The following is a 24503-nucleotide window of genomic DNA, read 5'->3' as shown; positions in this document are numbered from 1 at the left end:
ACTTATATAGTGAGTCCATTTTTATATCTTTCATGAAATTTTCTTCATAAATTTTCAAAAATTTGAAGTATAAAATGCAAAAAAATAAAATTTAGTGGTGTAAACTGTAATTTTAGTAGAGGCATCTTCATAAATTCTCAACGTTTGAAATATAAAATGAAAAAAATATATATATATTCAATGAGGACAGATTATAATTTTACTGGGGTCATCCGCCCCCATTGTCTTATGTTGGGTCCGTGCGCCTAGTCAGTATGATGCACAACAACATATATATATATATATATATATATATATATATATATATAGTCAAATTCCTCCATTTTAATAAATTAATAATAATAAAAAATAACTAGGTTTTGAATCAATAATAATCTATTTTTCATGTAATTTTTTTAATATGATCATTAGAATAATCCACTCTACATTTTAAGAAATAATCATATTGCCACGCATTCTAATATTAGGACTGCCAAAAATAAAATAAAATATAATCAATGTAGGTATTAGGTAAGTACATGTAATATTTTGTAATTACATAACTTATCAAAAAAATATATTTTGTAATTACATAAATACAAAAATATTTTACTGTGTGTTTGTGTGTGTATTTGGTGGGTAGGGGTAGAGTGCCAACTTGTCATATATATGAGGGACAAATTCGTCATATGAGACCTGCAAAATTTTGGACTTGCATGCCACCTCATACTTCTACTTCTCTATTTGGAAACCTTAAAACTAGAACAAAAGGGAAAGCACAATCAGCTCCATTCCCACAGTTAGTGAATTACGCTTTTTGATTTGATGATTACGAAGTCCTCGAGTCAATGACTCAATTACCCTTCGATTTAGTTAAAATCTCAAATATTCAAATTAGTCCTTTTCAGGGTAATAATTCACAACTAAAATTAAGGGTAATTGAGTATGTAACTAACAGTAAATGAAGCTGCAAGTCTGCAACTAGGACTAACACTTTACTAGTTTAGCCTTTGGCTCTTACATCCTCAGGTAATAATTCTATAAATTAATAATAATAAAAATATTTATTAAAATAAATAATAGTGCCATCAAAAGAGTCCTATCATATTTAATTATTGAATTAAGTCAAATAAAAAATTTAATAAACCTTTCAATTAACTAATAAGAACTATCGTAATTACATTACTTTAAAATAAACTAAGACATTTAATAAATTATTACTTTTTCACATAAGACAACAAAATGCTACTTTGCGTAGTCTTTTTACTAATCTAGTTTCAAGGCATTACGGAGGTAAAAATGAACATCTTAAAGATTATTTGCGACCATCACCTTGCCAAAGACTAACATTTAAAAATCAATAATAAAATTAACAATTTTATAAAAATGATGGAATTATTTTGATTAGGCTTTTCAAGGTAAAACAAATTAAATTCAGATCCAAATTTCATTTATGGAATAATTAAATTGTTTTGTAAAAAAAAAAAAAATTAATTTTTTTTGGGAACGGTGAATTTAGTTAGAGGATCATGGCGTCAAACATAAACGTCATCCTCAGCCTGATTAGATGCTTCTATTATAAAAATCGATAAGGACAAAATTGTCCTTCCACCTATATATTTTATAGAAAAGCGAAAATTCCCAAAACAGGTAAAAGAATAGTATCTAAATTACACGCCCCACGCGTCGGTGATCCATACGGTTGACGGCACTACCAGCAAACACTAACAAAATAATACTCAGATTTGAAATCTGATTGGTTCTCGAGCTATGTAACCAATGGTTTGGTTTTATGTAACCAATGAATGATGTACTTTTTTTCTACTTTATATAAACAAATATATATCTATTGTTCTACTGTATATATCTTTCTATATATACACACTTTCCTTCTATAGCTGATGATGTGAATTCAGAAAGGACCAAAACGACGATTGTCAAGCCACTGCGCCAGGAGTCTACACCATAAACCTCCGCCTAAGTAAGTTTTTTTTTTCCTCGGAAAATTCTTCGATTTTCTCTCTCTCCAAACATTTCTCCGTACTAATTTCTTGTTTCTTTTCTCTTCGATTATCGGCGCTCTTCCAATATTTATCCATCTGTTGACGATATTCTTTTATTTTCTCTCATTTCTCTTCCCCTCTCTCTCTTTATATATATATATATATACATATCTCTCTCCACTCTCTGTGTATATATACATGTAGACACACACACACACACATATATATATATATTTGTAATTTTCTCTCTCTAGAGATCAGAAAAGCATGGGGAGAGGGAAGATCGTGATCAGGAGGATCGACAACTCGACGAGCAGGCAAGTGACATTCTCGAAGCGGAGGAGCGGATTGCTGAAGAAGGCCAGAGAGCTGGCGATTCTGTGCGACGCCGAAGTAGGAGTCATCATCTTCTCCAGCACCGGCAAGCTCTACGATTTTGCTAGCACCAGGTGCGATTTCGATCAATGCTTCATCATTTATTTTCGCTCTTTCACTTCAATTCTATAAACATGTAGATTGATGAGATCTTCATTCTGAATCTACTTTTTTGATTTATCCTGAAAAATGTTATATATATATATATATATATATATATTTTTTTTTTTTATGATTTTATATTTTAATTTTGATTTAATGTGACATAGAGAACTTCTCTAATGCATTGGATTAACTTGAAATTTTGTGATTTTTTTTAATCCAAAATGTGTTTGTTATTGTTGATCATGTTTTTACACTTGTGTACATTTTTGTTCATATACTAATTGTTGTGGATTAAATAATTTTTGTTTAAGATACATATTCTAGGATAATTTCCTGAGATATAAATGGAATTTATATATATATATATATAGAGAGAGAGAGCTGTTCACTTGGTGTGTAAGGAATTTATGCACGAATTAAATCTGGATATAAAAGAATAACTACTCTTCCAGTGGAATTTGATGTTTAATATGTATGTGTATATATGTATATTTACACACATAAACATATGTATATACAGATATGTAAAATGTCTGTTATGCTTCAATGAACTAAAATGTAAGCATTAATAGTTGATTCCTTAGTGATGATCAATGTTGTTTGGAGTGCTAATTAGTAGTAATATCACTTTGTTTTGAAGCATATAGTGTACTATATGCAACCTTAATCTCAATGGCCAGTAAGAGAAATGGAGGGAGGACTGAATCATGAATAGTGAATACACGTAAACAAACATACATACATATATATATATATATATATATATATATATATATATATAATGTCTGTTGTGCTTCACTGAATCTAAAATTTAAACCGTAATTGTTCAATCCTTAATGATGTACAACGATTAGAGCACCAATCAGACATGATATCAGTTTAAGGTGGCATACAGACACCGATATATAGAATTTCTTATTTAGTACTGCTTGAGATGGGAAAAATTGGGGCTTGATTAAAGAAAGGGAATGCAAATTTATTTGAAGAAAATAAAAACTAAATATAAATTCTTTTTGAAGAAGAAGTAGAGTAAGAAAGAAAAGAAAGAATTAGAGAGATTTTTAGAATAAGGTAATTTTTAGGGGGGCATAATGTAACATTATATACATATGTTTATATAAATATGAAAAAAAAATTATTGGGTCTGTATCGGCCGTGTTGGCTCTGTCCTTGTCGACGAATGTTATGCATGTGCAATCTATTAACAACCATCTACTCCAAAAGTTTAAACGATTAGAGAATGTGTTACTTTGATATTTAAATCCTTCGTCACAATTGACTCAAAACCATATTTTCCCCTCCTCCACGCACAAACGCTAATGCTCTGTTTGGTTGGAGGGATGGTAAAATTGATGGAAGGGAGAGGAAAAGCGATAGACGAGGCATCCTTAGGGAAGAAAAGATGTCTCCCTCAAATTTTGTTTGGTTAGATGGAATGGATAGTAGAAAGGATGGATGAGGTGATACATTAATTTTTGTTTGGTTGGAAGGAAGGAAAAGAGGATTTTTATATTCTTTTTACCAATATACCCTCATTATTTAAAATTATAAAAATTCTATGTTTATTCTAAGTTTATAGAAAGGTTAGAAATGAAAAATACATATTTTTGTTAATTGATACTTCTTTCTCTCTCCTCTTCTCTCAATTTTGGGCGGATAGAAAAATATAAAGAAAGGAGGATGCTTAAGAGAGCTTTATTTGAATTGATAAAATAAGAGAAAATATTTGGATGAAAATCTTATTTTGTACTATTTGTTTTAAAAAATGGATGAAAATTGAAGGATTGGAAGGAGGACGAGCTCATTAATCCATTTTACAGTGATTTTCTTATCCTTCTAAGCGTATCCTTCAGACCTCGACACTCTTCTGTAAACTAAGTTCTAAACATCTTAGCATCAACCAAGTGCAGGCTCAGCTCACACCGTCTTCGCGATAATCCCATCGCTCGTGATTGAGACCTTCCCGCCACCGTCTTTTCTATTCAATGGTCGATGACTGAAGAGCATTTCATGGTGGTTGTGCCTATCTTCCACAGTTTGATTGGTCTGTTTTGCTCTCCTTTTGGTCGTTGCCAACGGCTAGTTGATTCAAATGGGTTGGATACCGGTCTTTTTTGGGCCTTAATGGCTGGCTTAGTAGTTGGGCTTTACCCTTGGGTCGGCCTTGTTTTTGTCTGTTTCCAATGCACTGTAAAATCTATACTTCTAAATAGCAAGAAAAGAAAAGAAATAAAAAATGAAAAATGAGAAGTAGAGAGAGTGAATGAAAAGAAAATTGATTTCTAGTAGTATGTATTTGATTAGTATGAAGAGTTTTTCAAGAAAATTGTGAAAAAAATATTATATTATAGATTAGCTAGATACCTAAATTGCCCTTATTTTATAAAAATAGTCAAGTAATAAAGAATTAATTAATAGTAATGTGTGTATATATATATATATATATATATATATATAAATGATGTGGTTTTCAAACCTTAAAAATTCCTATTTATTTCATTCATATATGATGAAAAATAATTTAAAATGGAACTCAAGTTGATTAAAACCTTATCTATAAAGTTATTGTTAGACTGTAATTCTTTGAAACCCAGTCTAAAAAATTTATTTAAAATACGATGTTTTCATGTGAAAATAAAACATTTTCAGAGTGTTTTGTGTAAGAAACATTTTGAAAAAAAATATAAGATTACAAGAATCATAATTTTTCAGAACTTTTCCTTTCTATCTAACCAAACCCAAAAAAAAGTTTTAAAATTTTATATTCCTTTTCTTTTCCCTTTAATTCTATCTAACCAAACGAAATCTTACCTTCCAAGTACATTATTGTCTCTCAATTATAGGGTAGCTTTGAACAACAATAAAACAAATAGGATAATACTTCAGTCCTATCCCATCAGATTTTTAATTGAGGTAGATTTTGAAAAAGGAGAAATAGAAATGGATATTTTAATTTTTTTAAGGATAGTTTCTATCTTAAGAAAATTAAAAGTATCAGAAAAAGGTAGGAAAGACAATTTTGTATGAGTTGTTCTCTAGAAACATAATTAAAAAAAGATACATTCAAAGTTGAATAATTTTAAAACTATTTTTTATATATATATATATGATTATAAAAACTCCGTGAAACTATTTCAGAATTAAAAGAATTTTTATTATTCTAAAAAGTGGAGGTCTTGTATGAAATATTAAGATTTGGAATTTTAGCAACTAGAGCTAAGGGAAAAGAAAGATGTGGATGATCATGTGGGTGAGATACAACCTAAAAATTAGTATAACCCATGTTTTGTATTTTTTTAAGTTTAAAAGAGGTGTCAACCTCTTATTAAAACACGTTAATGAGTATGACACAATCTGCTCTGATGGGGGGTAGGATTGAAGCATTATCCAAACAAAAATTATTCCAATCAGCATAACAAGGTGTAGGGACGGACCTAGTAGCAAGTGAGGCCTGAATTTTTAATTTTTTATTAATATACCATGCTATTTTTTCTTTTTTTTCAATATATACTCTTAAAATATTGCTAATGCCCCTCTTAAAATTATTACAAAATTTCAGACTTGCCCCTTTTACCTAAAGTTATAGGTCCACCCTCTGACAAGGTGGAATTGCATCCACATGTAAGTCCTAGTATAACATTAATAGTGAAATGAGTTGGTGAAATGAGTTTGATTGCATTATGGAACAAATTCTTGGTATAATATAATAAATGATAACTTATTTTTATGGTCTTACAAATGCGACTAGGTCCAAAAAGAATGGATGAATAATGTCACTTTAACAAAATATATCACAAATTATGTCAATTTTACAAGAGTAATTTTGTATTTGACAAACACCTATACATTTGGATCTAAATTACCCCTCACCTAAACCCACTTGGTATAATTTATCATTTCCTCTCTTCGCATAAGATTACTACCATAATCATTTTTAATCATAGTAAATATATATATAATTGTAAAAAGTTTTACACTATATAAGACTTGAATATTCTAATTGGATTCGATGGGATCCATTTTCTATTGAAAACCCACACAACCAGATGAAAATATACTACTATCATTTGCTTCTCACAAAATAAGATTATTATTTTGACCGATAATTAGCATTACTGAAAACAAAGACTAGTCATATAGAAATTGTTGAACCAAAACAATTAAATTATGTAATAACAAATCTAAATAACAGAACTCTTAACTACAAAAATCAAAATCAAAATCAAAGGATAAACGTGACTGGAATATCAAAACCTATATCATTTTACAATAATAAAAAAATTGAGATAAACAAAAAATCATGTCAAGAGCTATATATATTCAAGCAATACCCAAATGACAAGAATGAATGAAGAAAGGCATCATGAAAGAGAGACGAGAAAAGAGTTTGATTTTTGGAGAAGTTAAAAAGGGGGACAAAATTAATAATTTTGAAAATTGGGGGTGCATTTTGTAAAATATTTCACACCCACCTATAAAATCATCATCATCTTTGCCATTCACATATGAATAGGGTCGGCCTCGGCCATATGAATTCCCTATCTTAATTCCTTTTTATTACCCGCCAATCCGCCGTATCATCTACCATGTTTAATTTTTTAAAATCATTTTTTATTGAGATTGTAGGCTTCCACCCATCTTTGTCAACTCTAGGTGTCTCACTGTCTCCAACTTAATCCAATATTATTTTTGGCCCCCTCTCAGTCTCTTACCTTCAACGGAAATTCCATTTTCTCACCGGTACATTTAGGTCTTCATGTATGTGCCCAACTATCCAAGTCTACTCTCATTTATTTTATTGTTTATGAGTGTACTACAACTAATTTTTCTCTTATTCTTTCATTTGTGATCCTACATCTTCTAGTCACTTTCCAACTATCCATCTTAATATTCTGCTAAATAAAGAGGCTATTCTTGTTTCTTTTTCAAAGCCCATCAACTTTGCTCCATAAATAGTAGTTGTGCTAACGATCCTATAGAATTTTCCTTTTAGTCTATGTGTAATTCTTTTATCACATAAAATGTCACTACACATCTATAAAATAAGAAAGAAAATAATTCAAGGAGGCAACAGACATACAGTGATAGTAGTGCCAAGTCTGTGCCTACAAGACATTATCTATCAAGATTTGGGCGGGCCAAAGGGTTAGTCCACGTCAAATCCAAGGTTTTAACACCTTAGCCTGAGCTAAGCCCAAGTCCCAAGAAATCAATCGCCGGCTCAACCTGCGTTATACGACATGAATTTCATCGATTTTTGGGTCGTCCAAGATTATAATAACCTACTATTAAATAAACATGGAAAGAAAATAAAGTGTTATCTTTACTTGCCTAAACCATCCAAAAGTGTAACAAAAATCAATCAAAATATGTGTAATTCACGATTGATGATACTATAAATAATCTAATTATAAATATAAAAGTCATAAACTATTATTATGTTTCGGGTTCTTTGGGTTTTTCAAGTTCCTCCAGTTACAAAAACTTTTGCCCAAATCCTGTCCAAAATAAATTCAAGTTCTAAAGTTTAAACCTAATCCCATCTCACGGTTTCAAGCACCTTACCCACTCCCGTAAAATTTTCGAGCAAGAATTGGGTTGCTCAAGTTAGTCCCACCCAAGTCCTGCCCCTATGTGGACGAATGAAAGTGTGCCATGTGACAAGGAGATTCTTTCTTGGGTGAGTTGTACATACAAGAAATTATTAGATAGTCCAAGTCCATTTGATATATGACAGGCGAATTAAATCCCGACCGTTGTTGAAATTTCTTTGTAATATATTAATACACTCTTGTGGAGTCATTTTTGGTCCACTAAGTGTTTATGGATCTGGACCATCTAATAATTTCTCCACACATACTATATCATTGGTATGATCACCCATTAAAAATGCATTATACCAATTTGTTTATAGCAATTTTTATAAGTAGTTGGAACCAATTTCATTGTATGATGCATTTTTATTGGGTGGACATACCAATGACGTAATATGCTTGGCTCACCCAACATCTACTTCTCCCAAAGGGTTCTGGTTATAGGATGAATTTGGACCACAACAGACCAATGATTATGAATGATAATATAATATATAATATATATTATATATGTAATATATTGTGTTGATTTGCTAAAAAAAATAAAAAGAGAATAATTTTTTTTTTTAGATTTATGCTCTATAGAGATTATTCTTTAAAAATAATTGAATTTTTAAAAAAGATTTTGTTTTTTGTTTTAATAGAAAATACTATCAAGATTTAAGCCAAACACCAAAAAAGTGTTTTTTTGGAAAAATGTTGATAAATAAAAAAGTTTACATGAAATCGTTAACAATAACAAACAAAGGGTCTTTTCAACCATTTGCGGTCCACTAAATGAATCCTATTTTTTCATTCAGCTCACCCTAAGGTCATGGCTTCAGTCAAGCTACATGCTACTCTATCATTCTTTACTAACTCTACCTACATTAACTTTAGTCTTCCTCTTCTCCTATAATTACCATCAATGTGAACTATCATACTTCGTAAGTCCTAACTAGCCCACTTAAAGATTTTTTTTATACATGTTCAAACCATATTAAATAATTCTCTCTCATTTTATCTCAAATCTGTGTTATTTTAACTGTTTTACGAATATGATCATTTCTTACTCTATCCTTTTTAGTCTTACTACATATACATCTCAACATTCGCATTTCGCCACTCACTCTATACATATGTTGTTTTTTATCTGCCCAACATATCGTCCCACAGAGTTCAACGGGTCTAATAGCTGTCCTATAGAACTTCCCTTTCAATTTTAAGGGGATACGACGATTACGTAATATACTAGATTCACATCATCTCTAATTTCTCCTTTATTATGAAAAATTGAGCCTAAATAACATAAATATTCACTTTTTTGTATCTCATGATTCTTGAGCTCTTCTCATTTGTATTTCTATACGTACTAAAGCTACAATCATATATTCAATTGCATTTCTACTTGTCTTAAATCATTTAGAATATATTCAATTTCATTTCTACTTATCTTAAATCATTTAGAATCTTCCAAAATTTCAATTTGGCATCGACCCTTTCTCTAGTCTCATCGACCAACGCAATATTATCACCAAATAACATTTATCACTGAATCATGAATGTGTCATGTCAGTTCATTCATAACCATGGTAGAAAGGTATTGACTTAGTGATATTTGAGAATTCCTTGTTTCTCTTACCATCATTGTAGCTATAATCACACAACCATGTCCTTTATTGTGTATATATATATATTTTTTGTGCTCCATATTGGTTCTCGATATCTTTTTGTGAATCATTTTCTACTTATCTTAAATCATTTTAATTCTAGAATTTTTTTTTTAAACCTCCACCCTTTCTCTAAGTCTCATCGATCTCAATAATATCATTTGCAAATAACATACACCATTGAATCTTATTATGAATGTGTCATGTCCAAAAAGGTATTGACTTAGTGTGTCAATATGTCTTTTTGAGAATCCTTTCTTTTCTAAAACCCGAGATTTTTCTTGTTCTTTCCATAAGCCTCCTCAATTAGCATTTATTCAATTACCCTCTCTATATGTATGTTCAATCAAAGTTTCATATATGACTCATTTTACATATAAAAAAAATACTTTATAGAAAAAAAAAAAAAAAAAAATTTGTTATAAAATATATATATATATATTTAAAAAAACTTTGGTATTTCTTCCTATAGTATTACCCTCCATTGTTAATTATGTACATACATTTTGAAATCGTAAATACAGAAAATATGCAAAGCAAATAGTCTTTACACAACGGTGTGATAGTTTTATATTCAGTAGTGCTCAAACAACTGTTTCACCACCCTTTTCTTTTTTTGTTAGAATTTCTTGTCTTGCTCCGCATATATGTCATTTCAGCATTTTGACCATGTTCAATTCACGACCAACCCCAAACATACTCTCACAGATTATGGTGGTTGTCATAAACATTTTATAAAATTTTATAATATTTGTTGATAACACCATATGCCAGAAGAACTCATTCATTTAACTTGCCCTCTTTTTCTCTACAATATCTTCCTCTATGAACATTCAGCTTATTAATATGAACTAAACCTGAAAAATGTTATTAAAAATCTTGGTTCAACCGTATGAGCTTCTCAACCCAGCAACCAACTAGCCTTCATCATTACGAAAATAAGTCCGAGAACAAATATTATAAGTAATAACTCAGCAAGGAAAATCTGTCGGACCTAGATACATTTTTCTGCTGTATAAGACATGAATTGAGTTTATTGTTTATGGAAATGTTGAATAAAAATAGATTTAAAAAGCTAGTTTTATTTCCACATCTGTTCTTGCTACACTGATGCATTACAAAAATAAGATTCATCACATTGCAGGAACAAATCTAACACAGTTTGATGCTATTTTTATCAGCATGGAGTCGATAATTGAACAATACAAGTCAAAAGAGGCGCATCACCAATCGGAAAACGCATTTTCTGATGTCAAGGTAATCTTTATCATCAATCTCTCATTTCCGTCTACAAGGCCTTTCATATTATTTGAAATATATATATATATATATAAATGGAACGAGCATACTCAGATTATTGTTCTTCATTTCATTGCATTTACCTTGCTTTTAACATATGCATGAAAAAGTGAACAATAACCTATATATTGCAAATACATGTACTAAATAGCCAATTTCCAGATAAAGACGTAACATTATTTCGATTGGATTACTTGTATCTAAAATACATCATAAACCAGAATCATCTAATTATTAATTAATGGAGCCGAAAACTTTCAACAACATTTTATGCAAATAAGAAATTTTATTAGCAACCTATATTTACAATATTCAGAACATGAAGCATGTTTATACATCGACAGTGATGGTAGACAGCAACAAACCTTTTATGTCTGCAATGCTTGTGTACCAACCTTGGTTTTTCTGGTCTCATAGTTGAAATCACCGAATAGAAGATGATAGGGACGGATTGGTTTCGGAAGCAATAAAAGGGGAGACATTAATATGAATAAGTTAAGACATCTCCACCCGAAAAAGTAAGCTAGCAAAGACATATTACTTGGTAATTCTTATTGTTATAAAAATACGATAACATTGATCAAAATAATGGCATGCTATGTATTGTGAAAAAATTATTATCATAGAGTACATCCAAAACCAAATCTCAAGTTTATGTGTAACAGGGCTAAACAGTTCAACATGAGATCAAAGGTTATCTGATTTCATTATTATAATAATTATTATTATTATTATTTAATTTCATTAGCACGTTTAAATTGAATTGGGAAATCTTTTCAAACTTTGAAAAGAATTCAGAAACAATTTGGAGAAGTTTCGTGATGTTTCAACATAAATTCGGACTTGTTAGTATACCAATGCAAAAATCTCTGGAATTGAAATTCTGAAAAATCTTAAAGGGGATATCAGTGCAAAAGATAAGTGTACTGGTGCGTAGCTCACTCCTTGTATAAAAACCCACCAAATCAATTTAAAATATAGTCTAACACTAGTTAAAAAGAAAATGAAAAAGTGAACTTTCTTTGTTTTTTTTTTTTTTTTGTCATTTCATAAATAAAAAAATATGAACCTTATTTGCAAGTATCCTACACTTATCCTGACACTCTCACTTTACCTTTGATGCGTGTGATTGAACTGAAGTGTGCATCATCCAAATCTTCTTGTAGTTGATCCTTGATGTTCTCCTTAAACATGACTCAACCTTAAAAAAACAAAAAAAACACTTGATAATTGATTTTGAAAACAATTTTGCCAACAAATGACTCAAAAACTTTAAACTGACTACATTAAGAGTTCAATTCTAGTTCAATGTTTGAACTTGGCAGAATAGGCTTCTGTCTTTATCTGGTATGTTCTTGGCACACAGAGTTGCCCTATATATAATTACCAAAAGCTTAGCTCAAGTGATATATCCTCTACTTTTCAAATGGAAGGTTGAGGATTCATGTAACAAATTAACAATCGTAAAAGAAAATGAAATAAATAATAATAATAATAATAATGAAATAGAGAGAATATTGAGCCTTAAAATTTTAATTTAATTGTGGAAGAAGCCTAATGAAATTAAAGTCTATTTAGAGGACTTTAACATAAATTCTAGTATAATAGTAAGTTTCTATTAAGTTTATTTTTTTGAGAGACTCACAGTTGAAGGAAAGGGAGATCAGACGATCAACTATATTGCAAAACACCAAAGGATAATAGTAGAATACACCAGGCAAGTTGATATTGTCTTATTTTTCATAAATGATTCTAAATTGCCAAATTAAACATTTAATGCTTAATTTAAAATTATTGTAATCAATCTATACAGTAGATGATGATTGAAGTACATTGAATATGGTTGTATGCATATATTCACTTTGAGGATTACATACACTGCTGAGCATAAAATCTATGAATTGAGGTAGTTATTATGTAGTCTTGGTTGAAATTTTTTCTTTTTGGATGGAGTTGGTAATCCATAGCCTGTTTTTCCAAGAATTAAACATCTATTGTTGATAAGTATATTATATACACATATAAGAATACATATATCTGTGATTAAAATTATGTCCTGCATGTCTTTATGTATACGTATATAAACGAAACCGCAATTGCAAGTACATAGAGGCTTTTTAGCAGTTAATATATCAATGGAATCTTCAAATATTAGGGCTCAATTTGAGGAGTAGATCTTTAATTTAAGCAGTTAATGCCGGAAGATTAGGGTCTCAGTTGACTGACCGCGAAAAGGGGAAGTGGATGACTTACCCAGCCAGCCGCGCAAGCCAACGCACGCCTGATGGCACGCAGGGTGTGTGCCTGCTGTTGGAGCCTTGCCTTGGCTGAATGGTCCCACTCACTCTTCTGAGTTGACTGGGTCTGGCCTTGGGTCCATCCAACATTAATTAATAATTTTAATGAATATTAGTTAACTGATATTAAGAAAAATATCTTATAATCCAGAATATTACAATAAAATACAGATTCTTACAACACATCAAATTCAGCATAAGCTGAGAGTACAAATTATATGTGTATCATTATGCCATGAAATTTTAGGACCTAGATTAAATAGTATTATGAATTAGATATTTCTAGATACTGTACTCTCTGATTTCTGCCTAGAATATTTAGACAATAATTTTGTATGAGTTATTTAGTTAAAAGGGAGAAAAAGAAGAAGATAAATTGCAACATGAACAGAAGGTGTGACGAGGACAGGAATGACCCTATTTGTCAAGTGCATAACCAAGCATAGGACATTATGTGGTATGGTCCATGTGAGGCCATTCTTCTTCTTCTTTTTCTTTTTCTTTTTTATTTTTTCTTTTTTTCTTTTTTTGATCAGGTAGGTACTCAACACACATTGCCCATGCCGGGACTCGAATCCCTCCCCTCCTCTTTGAGGGTAGGGAGATTAAACCATTGGGCTAATAGCCCCTTGGTATGTGAGGCCATTCTTGCTTTTGTCTTTTACCCAAGTTTACAAGTCGGGCATGACTTGAATATAAATAAAATGAGAATGCAAATATAAAGATAAAAGTAAATAAAATAAAATCGAATGAAATAAATAACTGTGGTAACGCATAAAACGGAAGCAAAGAGATAAACAAAACAAGTAGAACACAAATATATTATGTGGTTCAACCACTAGGGTCTATATCCACGACACAAAGAGCCCAAAGGGCTACATCACTTTTATAATGCTCTCACAATTCATATACAATACAATGGCGGAGGCTCCTTTATATAGGAGAAAAAATTATGAGAATGGAAAAAATTAGAAAATAGGAAATAAGGAGGATTTTTCTCCACTGATTCCCCCGGTAACACCAAATCTTCAATAGTAGGAAACAACATCAATTACTGAAAGATTCTCCTCCATTAATTGAAGCATGAATAACTTGCCATTGAGATGACGAGTAACAAAAAGTGTGAGAGAAGACAAAGAAAGTGCTACGGAACACACCGACAACCCAAACAAGTCAACAAAAAAACTATCGGAGAAACAACAAAGGCGAGGACAATACTACCGAACACACCGGTAACCCAAACAAGTCGATAAAAACTGCCGGAGACACGACAAAAACGAAGACAATGCTATCCGACACACAGGCAGCCCAAACAAACAAGGAAGATACAAATTTGAAACACAATATTATTTCAGTATGAAATTAAATGAGAGAGTTGATTAGGCAAAAGGAAATTTTGATGATAGGAGAACCAGGTATAAGAGATATAAAGTATCATAGAATGCTAAATAATAAAATTGGAAACGGAAACCTATAGTATTTCACAAACTAACAATATGATACAAGAAGAAAAATAGTAAAACAAGAATCCACCATTATGGATAATTAAATTTATAACACACTTATATTGTGTTAGGTATGCAAGAATGGAATGGAATGAGAATGGGAATGGAATGGACCGGATTGGTCATTCTCATTTTATAGTTTTTGGTTGGACCAATCTAAAATTTAGAATGAAATGAATTTCAAATTGAAGTCTCCAAATTATCCCTCTTAGTGAAAAAATAAATGAAATTAACAAAATAACATTCTTCGATAATATTTTAAAAAGAAATGGCGATTAGTGGAAGGCGGTGACGATGGTGGTGGAGGTGGAAAGTGGTAGTGGTGTAGGTAGTGGTGAAAGGCGACGGTGGTGGCGGAAGGCAAAAGTGGTGGTGGTGGAAGGCGGTGGGAGCGGCAGCAACCGTGGCGGAATCAGTGGTGTAGGTGATGATAGTGAAAGGCAGTGGCGGTGGCAGTGAAGGTGCTGGTGGTGGAAGGCGGCGACGGTGGCAGAGACGGTGGTGGTAGTGGTAGCGGTAGAAGGTAGTGGAGGCGGCGACAATGGTGGCTATGGCAATGAGGGTGGTGGAAAGTGGCAATGGTGTAAGTGGTGGTGGTGGAAGGTGGCATTGGTGGAATGTGGTGGCGGTGACAGCGGTGGCGATAATGGTAACGGTGGTGGAAGGTAATGGAGGTGGCAATGGTTGAAGGTGGTAGTGGTGGAAGTTGGTGGTGGTGGTGGCGACGGTGGTGGTTGAAGGCAGCAACAATGGTGGTGGTGGCAATGATGGTGGTGGAAGGCAATGAAGGTGGCTACAATGAAAGGCGGTGGTGGTTGTAGTGGTGGAAGGCAGTGGTGGTGGTAGTCGTGGTTGTGGTGGTTTTTGACTTGGAACACGAGGTTTTTTGGGAACTTGATTTTGTTAAAAAAAAAATTTACTTCGAAATGGAATGACCATTCTATAGGTTTAGTTATGGAATGGATTTTCATTCCTAGGAATGGTCATTCCCACTTTAAATTGCATACCAAACAAATGAATGGTTGGAATGAGAATTCCATTCCATTCCTGCACACCAAACATGGCATTAGAGAAATTAAGATGAAAAGACGATGTGACCAAACTTGGAAACTTATAACAATTGGTTGAGATTCATTTAATTGTTAATAAAGTGTAGTTAGTAACGTTGATATTATTTAACAATTGAAGGATATTGTTGATTGGTTAGAGTAGTTCGGGACAAACCGTATGATGATTAAATTAGTAATTGTCAAAAACTTGCTTATTTGGGAGTGCACGATCATATGTTATTGCTATTGTTCATATGGTCATCTGTCTAGGCATGTCCCATTGATGCGAATGTGGTCCAGGACCATCTGGGTGAGTAGTATAAACCAAGCCACATGTGGAGTGTCTTCAGTAATATGGGACTATGCGATTCACTTTGTTTGGCGCATAAGAGTGGATGGTCCTATGGTTGGAGTATGGGAGTAAATCATCCTATACTCGTCGCTTACGTTGTTCGTAGTATAGGAGTTTTTGATCCTATACTTGTGGCTTACATTGATTAGTGTGAAGGTGAGTTGTGCTACAACCTACACTTCTGGTTGAGATTGAGTCACTTTGATTTGTTGAGCTTGGAGCTTATTGTTAATAAAGTGAAACTTGCTAAATGTTAATCAAGAGGATTAGCTACTTAACATATCTAAGAAAGAGAATGTTATTATTGATATGGCCATTGGATTGAGCATGCCCCATTGATATGGAACCCAACCACGCATGTTTTCAGTTATTTGCCACTATGTGATTCACAATTTGTGTGGAGGTGAGTTGTGCTACAACCTTACACTTCTGGTTGAGATCGAGTCTTTGATTTGTTGAGCCTGGAGCTTATTGTTAATAAAGTGAAACTTGTTAAATGTTAATCAAGAGGATTAACTACTTAACATATCTAAGAAAGAGAATGTTATTATTGATATGGCCATTGGATTGAGTATGTCCTATTGATGTGGAACCCAACCACATGTGTTTTTAGTTATCCACCACTATGTGATTCACACTTTGTTTGGAGTAAGGGAGTGTATAGTCCTATGCTCACAGTAAGGGAGCATATGATCCTATACTCATTGCGTATGTTGTTTGAAATAAGGGAGCGTATGGTCCTACATTTGTGGTTTACATTAATTAGTGTGTAGATGAACTATCCTACGGCCTTATACTCCTGGTTGACATTGAAACATTTTAATTTGTTGAGCCCGAAGCTCATTGTTAATAAAGTGAAACCTAATACATGTTAATTAACATCAAAGGATCGACTATTCCGCTCCCGCCACAACCCCCGTACCATAAGAAAAAATGGGCCACCTTACAAGGATCTCGGACTTACCTCCCCACTGAGAAACCTCTCCAAGCCTCGAGCATATTCTTAGTTGACTCCAACATGACCCAATGAACTCCGAAGAGGGCAAAAATCATGGCTCAGCTATTCCTAGCCACTGGGTAGTGCGAAAGGGAGTGATTGACAGTCTCCTCACCCCTTTTGCACATACAACACCAATTGACGATAATATGATATCTCCTCCTTAGGTTGTCCATTGTCAGAATCCACTGTCAGAATCCACTCCAACACCACTATCCATCCAAAAAAGAGGCCACCTTAAGATGGGTTTAAAATGATTAATTTACTTGATGTGAGTTGCTCTTATATGTGAGAACATTAGATCAGATCAATTTGTTGAGGTTATCTTGTTGAGCTTGTGAGCTCACCCTTTCACTATTTTTTAGGTAAGCGTTGATTTGGAATACAATGGAATAGAGATTTATTAGTTTACTTTGTTATTTTAGTCTATTTTCTAGTACGAGTGATTTTTGTAACGAGGATAGCCCTATAGTGGGTACAAAGTTGAATTTTACTAGTTCACATTGGATTTATTGTGGGCTTCTTATTTTTTTATTTTTTTTATGGAAAATTACTATTACTCCCTCTATCCCAAAATAAGTGTCCTATTTTGAGAACCGTTGTGGGTCATGGTACCCAAAACAGGACATTTATTTTGGGACAGAGGAAGTAGTTGGTATTACAATTTTATTAAAGATGTTGTGCCTGGATTTACGATTGCATTTGCAGTTGGGAACAAAATTTAGGTATTTAAATTTAAGGGTGTGTCATTTCAAGTCCTTACTAAGGAGTAATTGTTAAAGTATGCCTGAGCCTTACCTAGCCAAAAATAAAGAAAAAGAATTCTTCCAAATGTTGTACCATCATTCTTATGAAGTCAAATAAATGGATATTGATTATTAGGGCTACAAATGAACTAAGCTATTCATAAACAGCTCGAACTTAACTATTTTAAAGCTTAGTTCGTGTTCATTTATTCGTCTAACGAGTCACACTCGATCTTGTTATTCGAATTCATCTCTTAAAATGAGACAAGATCGAAAACCGCTCAACTAGGCTCGGCTTGTATAGATGCATACAGCTTGTATACAGTGATATATGTGATTCCTGTTAACGATTTGTATTGGATCGACTATTCAATATACATTACAGTTTTTATTTTATTTTATTTTATTTATTCATTCATTTATTTATTTATTATTATTATTATTATTATTTCATTTTTATAATTTTTACAAGTTTCATACCTATTTATTGATAAAGAATGTAATAGAAAATAAAAATTACGAAAATTTATAATTTAAAAAATATATGTTTCATGAATTCAAGAGTTATGTCTCGCAATCGCTGAGCTCAAGTTCAATTTTCTAAGCTCGAGTCAAACCCAAGCAAACCCCGTGAATGAACAAGCTCACCTTGAACAATCTCAAGCTTAAGCTTGGCTTTGTTCATTTGTTTACCCATTGACAATGCGTGTCGTGCATTTAATAAATGTCATAATGTGCATCACAAATAAAAATTTTAAGAAAGAAAAGAAAATGTACATCTTAGGAAAACTCTGGGTGAAGGATTCAAGGATAAGACCAAACCAATTTCTTCTTATCACCACTTATCATTCCAAAGACTCTTGAACATGCTGTGCTACTACAGCAAAAAACAATCTTTTCCTCACACTTGATTATATATATAATATATATATTCAATTTATATTATTTTATGTGAAATGTCTGTCGTTGATGGCCAAGACAAGCTTATAAAGTTGGTCTGAAAAATCAAACTGTGAACAACATAGGCATTCAGACAGGTTATTGTTTACGCATACTCATCTCTCCCAAATGAACGTGGGTGGAAAGACTTGGAGACTCCAACCAAGATGAGTTGTGTGCAGTCTCAACACTGATCGGAATATGAACCTCACTTTTTATTTCTTACTTCAATCGCTGATAAGCATTAGAGATCATTTCAGGATAATACGAATGCAAAAGGGAGAAATAGATTCCCGCAAGAAGTCAAGCTCTTGTAACCTTGCTTGAAATATGATCTCATTTGAATTAGATATGTAATGATCTAACCGTTCTTTCACGATTGCAGAATAGAAAAGGAAGTTCAAAAACCAAAACATGTTAAGGCAAGCTTGCTTCAGAGAACTGCAAATGTTTCCAAATATTTCCATTAAAAGATAGTTCGTTTATCTTGACAGATGAGAAATACGAGAATTCTGCAGGTTCAGGCACGTAGCGTCACAAAATGTGACAGGTGAAAAGGGAAGGTGCAAGTTAACCTTCTAAGTTCAAAAATTATATGGTTTAGATAATACTCCTATCATCAAGCAGTTAAGTTTCCCATTTTCCGATATAAGTGGAATTATTTCCGGAATGAGCAGAGCGGCTTTTATCCTGGGAATTTCTTCTGAAATTGACTCCCTTAAATAAGGAGCTGATAAAAGTGTTTCAGTGGGAGCAGGGAGATTTCAGACTTGCCACAACTGCGATTTCTGGTAAGATACATTTCAGGGGCAGCACTCTTAATCACTCTAATCAGAAAAATGTTTCAATTTCCCATTTTCGTTGCTAAAACTGGCATGATTGTCAGCATCTAATAGTTCTCCTCGGAACTGTTCAATCATGCCTGTAACAGCTTATGCTCAAATCGTATTAGTGACATTAGTCTGACGGAACAGCTGATGCTCAAATCCTATTAGTGACATTAGACTGATGGATCATCAGAGTTCCAAGATTCCAGCGAACTGTCGAAACTAAATACTATTTCAGACAAATTTTAATAAGTCGTCTGATTGACATAAGATTACTGATTTCTAATTAATTCCATTTTGGTCCAAACAATGGTACTAGATTAGATACATTTTGAAGATTAATCTGACTAATAAGATCAATATACATTACGTATTTGTTGAATATTTCGCTTATGTAGTTTATTTGAACACGCTGTTATTTTAATGTCATTGGGTCAACACCTATAGAAAAAGACATTAGAGGTACAGATTACCCCCACCTCAACCATATGCCACGTATAGCAATAAGGCCATAATTTTTAGAGTTTTAGTGTCTCTTTAAGAGTGACAGCACCTATCACTGGAAAAACAAGTGCCAAATGCAGTAGACTATTTTATGCTCGACATTAGCTAAACAAGGGTATTTATAACACCTTCAATCTAACTAACGAGCAACAACTTGCTATAATGACTTTGTAGAGTTGGAGGGAGGAAGATGAGATCTATTTGCAAGGAAGAAAGCAAATAAGGAAAAAAGAGGGGAAAAAAAAAATAGCAATACCCGAAACAAAAACTTGGTTGGGGAAGAGGGGGAGTGGGCGATAAAGATTCCGAAATAAGTTCCCTTCTAGCCAACTAGTAAATGTTAAAATCCTTCATAGCTCAATCTAAGGATCTACAACGAGTCCAATCCTTTAAAAGCAATATATGAAGTCTCCATATTGTCAACAACCATCTACTCTAAAATTTTAAGCTATTAGAGGGGGTGCAACTTTGATATTCGAATCCTTCAACACGCCCCTCACATGTGGCCTCCTTTTTTGTCCAACACATGTTTCAATTTTAATCTTCAGGGTAACGGTGAGGTTTCAACTCGAGACCTTTGGCTCAGATACCATGTTAATAACCATCTACTCTAAAAGCTTAAGCTAAGCTATTAGAGAGGGTGTAACTTTAATATTTAAATCCTTCAACATATATAGCAAAGGCTACAATTGCTATTCTCCATCCAACTACTGGCAAAACCAAAATCTCCTTCCACATGCACATGAGCTATCGCCTATAGGCAAACCTATCATTCACCAAGAACCAAAGAAAGCTGATTTCCATTAATAATGATCCCAGCCACCTTTAGAAAAACAAAGATACTATTGATACATAATTTTCTGCAGATGCCACTATTCCAAAATTGACCATAAGGTCCATGATGATAATCCATGGAGTAACCATCCCATCTTCAACTTTTAACTTCTTGTTGCAAAAGAGAAAAACAAGCGCTAAGCTCAGGGGGTGCGGTTGGAGTGTTTACTTCCAAGGATGAAAAGTGTTTGGCCTGTTAACAACAGAAAAGGCAACACCTATCCAGACCCCAAGTAGCACATAAGAAAATCTCACACTCAGAAGAAAACCTCATAGTGTTCATATGCTTGTTATGCTTGTTACCACCATTAAATCCGAATCAACTTCTACTTAAATTTTCATATCAAAACATTAATGCATAATGCAACGATCTCATAGGACACTGGTGTTTCAAGAAGGAACACGTTCTCATTCAAGTTCTCAAGTGGGTTAATGTGCATTACAAAAATGCTGGTGCATTAACGCGCAATGCACTTTATTTATCATATTTTCTCCTCATAAATGAATACAAGATGGAGTTCTTTTAGGGGGTCCTGTTGGTTGGGACAAAAAATAATGTTGGAAAGTGAAAGCAATAGGAAGTGTAGTTAATGAAAGGAAAACAAGTTTTTTTGCATATATTAGTTTAGGACGAAAATTTAAATGAAAGCTATAGGACAATACCATTTCATGATTTGAAAACCATGAAAGTTTACGAGAAAATATTTCCTATTAAAATTTTGGGAACAAATAAGTAGTTATGGGAACCTTGACAACAACAACAAACAAAGCCTTTTCCTCAACTGCTTGGAGTCAGCTACATAAATCTTAATTTTCCATTCCACTCTATCTAAGTCATACCTTCAGTCAAACCACATATTATCATATCCTCCCATGCTAACTCTATCCACGTTAAATTTTGGTCTTCCCTTAACCTAGCATTACCCACAACGTGGACTATGTCACTCTTCCTAATTGGCGCACTTGATGGTCTTCTTTGCACATCTCGAAACTTCTCTCATTTTATCTCTAATCGGTGCTACTTCAACCATCTCCAATTGGTGTTACCATTAAATAAATTCATTTCCAATAACTATCAAGTTTTTTTTATACAATTTTATATATTTGCACAATAATTTTCTATTTTAAATTTATTTTTTCCAATCTATTTTTAATTTGTTTAAAGAGTTTAAAAAATCACCTTTTTTTTATTCAAGGACCAAAAATCACCTCCAAATGAAAATTCCAGTCAATAGAATCATGGAACTGTGTTAATGCCCTTCTTTGTTTCATTTTATTATGATTTATTTATTTGGTGTTCAGATAGACAAGGAAATAGGCCCAAATAAATGCTAAGGTGCAAAACCCAAGAATGGTGCAACATAATAATGATGAGATGAGACCACGGGCCTTGTGGCCTAGTGGTATCTCCTCCACCTTCCAAAGTGGATGGTGAGGGTTCGTGTCCCCAAAGGGGCGAATTGGGTTTGTGAATGGTGTGTGTTTCTTGCCAATGAAAAAATAATGATAATAATGATGAAATGTGGAGTGGTTGAAATCAAAGTCCAGCTATCATTCACATGTTAACCCTCTGCAGTAAATGAAATTTTCACCATATTTTTCGAATAACTCATAAGAAGTATTACCAATGGCGCCTAATAATAAACAGGAGATTTATGCACCATTTCGATTTCATTTTTACCAAATGTAAGCCTGTACTTTAACAGAGTATAGGATGAGTTAGATCAAGAATTCACATTACCCTGTGCTCACAAATACTAGCTCATGTCTTTTGAAGTTCAAATCATACCACATCAGCATTGTCATCCTGATGATCCGAGTTATTGACATAATCCATTTGAGTCCTGTCAATCATTGAATAAGAGGTAATGAGATGCGTACAATGCAATCTAAAAGGCAACTAGGCAAGAAGACCAGGATGGACATTAATACTTGCCCTAACTAAAGATGAATTTTCCTTCAGACGTAATAAAATTGGATCATGTCAATGAGTTATTTCATCAACCTACAAATTTGCTCTAAGGTAAAATGAATCGATCAAATAAAGGAAGTTAAGTTGCATCAATGAGGGTGTTGTGTTATACAATGACACTTAACTCTTCCGTAGTGGCTTTTCTTACACCCTTTAACCATATGATTTTTGTTGAAACAAATAATTCCAACGACTTAAGATTAGCAACATGAATCATCAATTTATGTAGAGTCAGATAATCTCAAACTCATGAGCAATCATTTCCATTGCCACCTCGACGGATCTTATTTTTATCCTTGGCAATTTTCAACTTGATGCAAATCACTCCCATGTTCAAGTCCATTTATTGGGATTTTGATGCACAAGATCTCAATATCATATCCATCTAGAAGAAAAACAAAAATTGTCTTCCCGTCACCTTTCTTGTTTTTTGTTGGTGAACTTGGTGTAATCTATAATGCCTCCTAAATACATTCATAGTAAGTTATATCTTTGATCCATCATAACATCCTCATCTTGGTCAAGTGTTGCTTTTAAGTGTCGAACATTTTTTTTGAACGGTCTTCTAACACTACCTTTAAATTGACAAGAAGCCTAATATCATAACATGCACCAAAGAGGAAATCATGTTCGATAACAAGACAGCCTAATTTTATGAAAATAACATTCTTTGAGGAACTTGACTATAGGCCAAGACCACTTGTGATAAGTTATTTTGGCAACGAGTTTTACGACATACTACTGTATTGGTTTGAGAAGTGTGAAAGACTTGGTTTAGTTTTATGAGAACAATTTTCTGTTTTTTGAGAACTGAAAATCAGAGAATTGTTCAAAAATCTATTTGGTTGACAGTTTTTGAAAATTGTTTTAAGAGAACTCAATTAGAAAAGGTTTACTTTCATAGAACTGCCTTTTTTTGAAAACTAGTTTTAGAAAACTGAACCAAGCAGGCTTAGTTTACTCCAAGGGATGAGAACATAGGAGTGGGCTTCAATTTTTCTTTTTAATGCTACTGCAATTTTGGAGCAGAAATATAGTACATTTGTAATCATTTGTCACCACGATTGCAAATTGCCAATGTATTAATGGGCAATCATAGATGGTTAATATATCCTAAAATAGCACCTAACATAATGACATATGATCTTAAATGTCTTCCTATTTTTATCATCCTAATGGTATTCCTATTAATGCTTTGAATTGTTTAATGGATGATAGTGTATGGTGTATTTTGACTAACAAAATTGTTTAATAAGATCATAATACCTCAAAAGATACCTTATTGTGGGAAAAATAATAATTTGGTAACTATGTATTAACTTAAGGATAAGTTGGATAAATTATCACGGTATTAAATTAATGAGCTATACTCTAAAACTTGGGAGAGAGTGACAGTGGCTAAGACTTGAAATAACAATGTTGGAAAATCAAGTTGGATTTATATCGGACATGCCAATAAGGGAATATATTTACTGAA

General features: G+C 32.9%; 1 protein-coding gene and 1 long non-coding RNA gene across 2 annotated transcripts in view; one reads left to right on the top strand and one right to left on the bottom strand.

The window, feature by feature from the left end:
• Positions 1 to 2192: 2192 nt before the first annotated feature.
• The window catches only part of LOC132274081 (MADS-box transcription factor 23-like), a 33319-nt gene continuing 11008 nt past the window's right edge, over positions 2193 to 24503 (top strand). Inside the window, exons 1-2 of the mRNA XM_059775245.1 lie at positions 2193 to 2431; positions 10887 to 10962. Coding sequence (XP_059631228.1) covers positions 2250 to 2431; positions 10887 to 10962 — 258 coding nt within the window. The 5' untranslated portion in view covers positions 2193 to 2249. The remainder of the gene's footprint in view (positions 2432 to 10886; positions 10963 to 24503) is intronic.
• LOC132274082 (uncharacterized) overlaps positions 12022 to 24503 on the bottom strand; it is a 63940-nt gene continuing 51458 nt past the window's right edge. Inside the window, exons 4-5 of the long non-coding RNA XR_009470325.1 lie at positions 22796 to 22898; positions 12022 to 12205 (exon numbers count right to left, since the gene is read on the bottom strand). This is a non-coding gene — a long non-coding RNA (uncharacterized LOC132274082). The remainder of the gene's footprint in view (positions 12206 to 22795; positions 22899 to 24503) is intronic.

This window comes from Cornus florida, unplaced genomic scaffold, assembly GCF_030987335.1.
Source record: "Cornus florida cultivar Cherokee Brave unplaced genomic scaffold, ASM3098733v1 CherokeeBrave_3.0.0_Hap2_Chr09, whole genome shotgun sequence".
NCBI classification, from domain to species: domain Eukaryota; kingdom Viridiplantae; phylum Streptophyta; class Magnoliopsida; order Cornales; family Cornaceae; genus Cornus; species Cornus florida.
The sequence above is the reverse complement of the archived record's forward strand: the minus strand, read 5'-3'. Positions and strand labels throughout refer to the sequence as shown.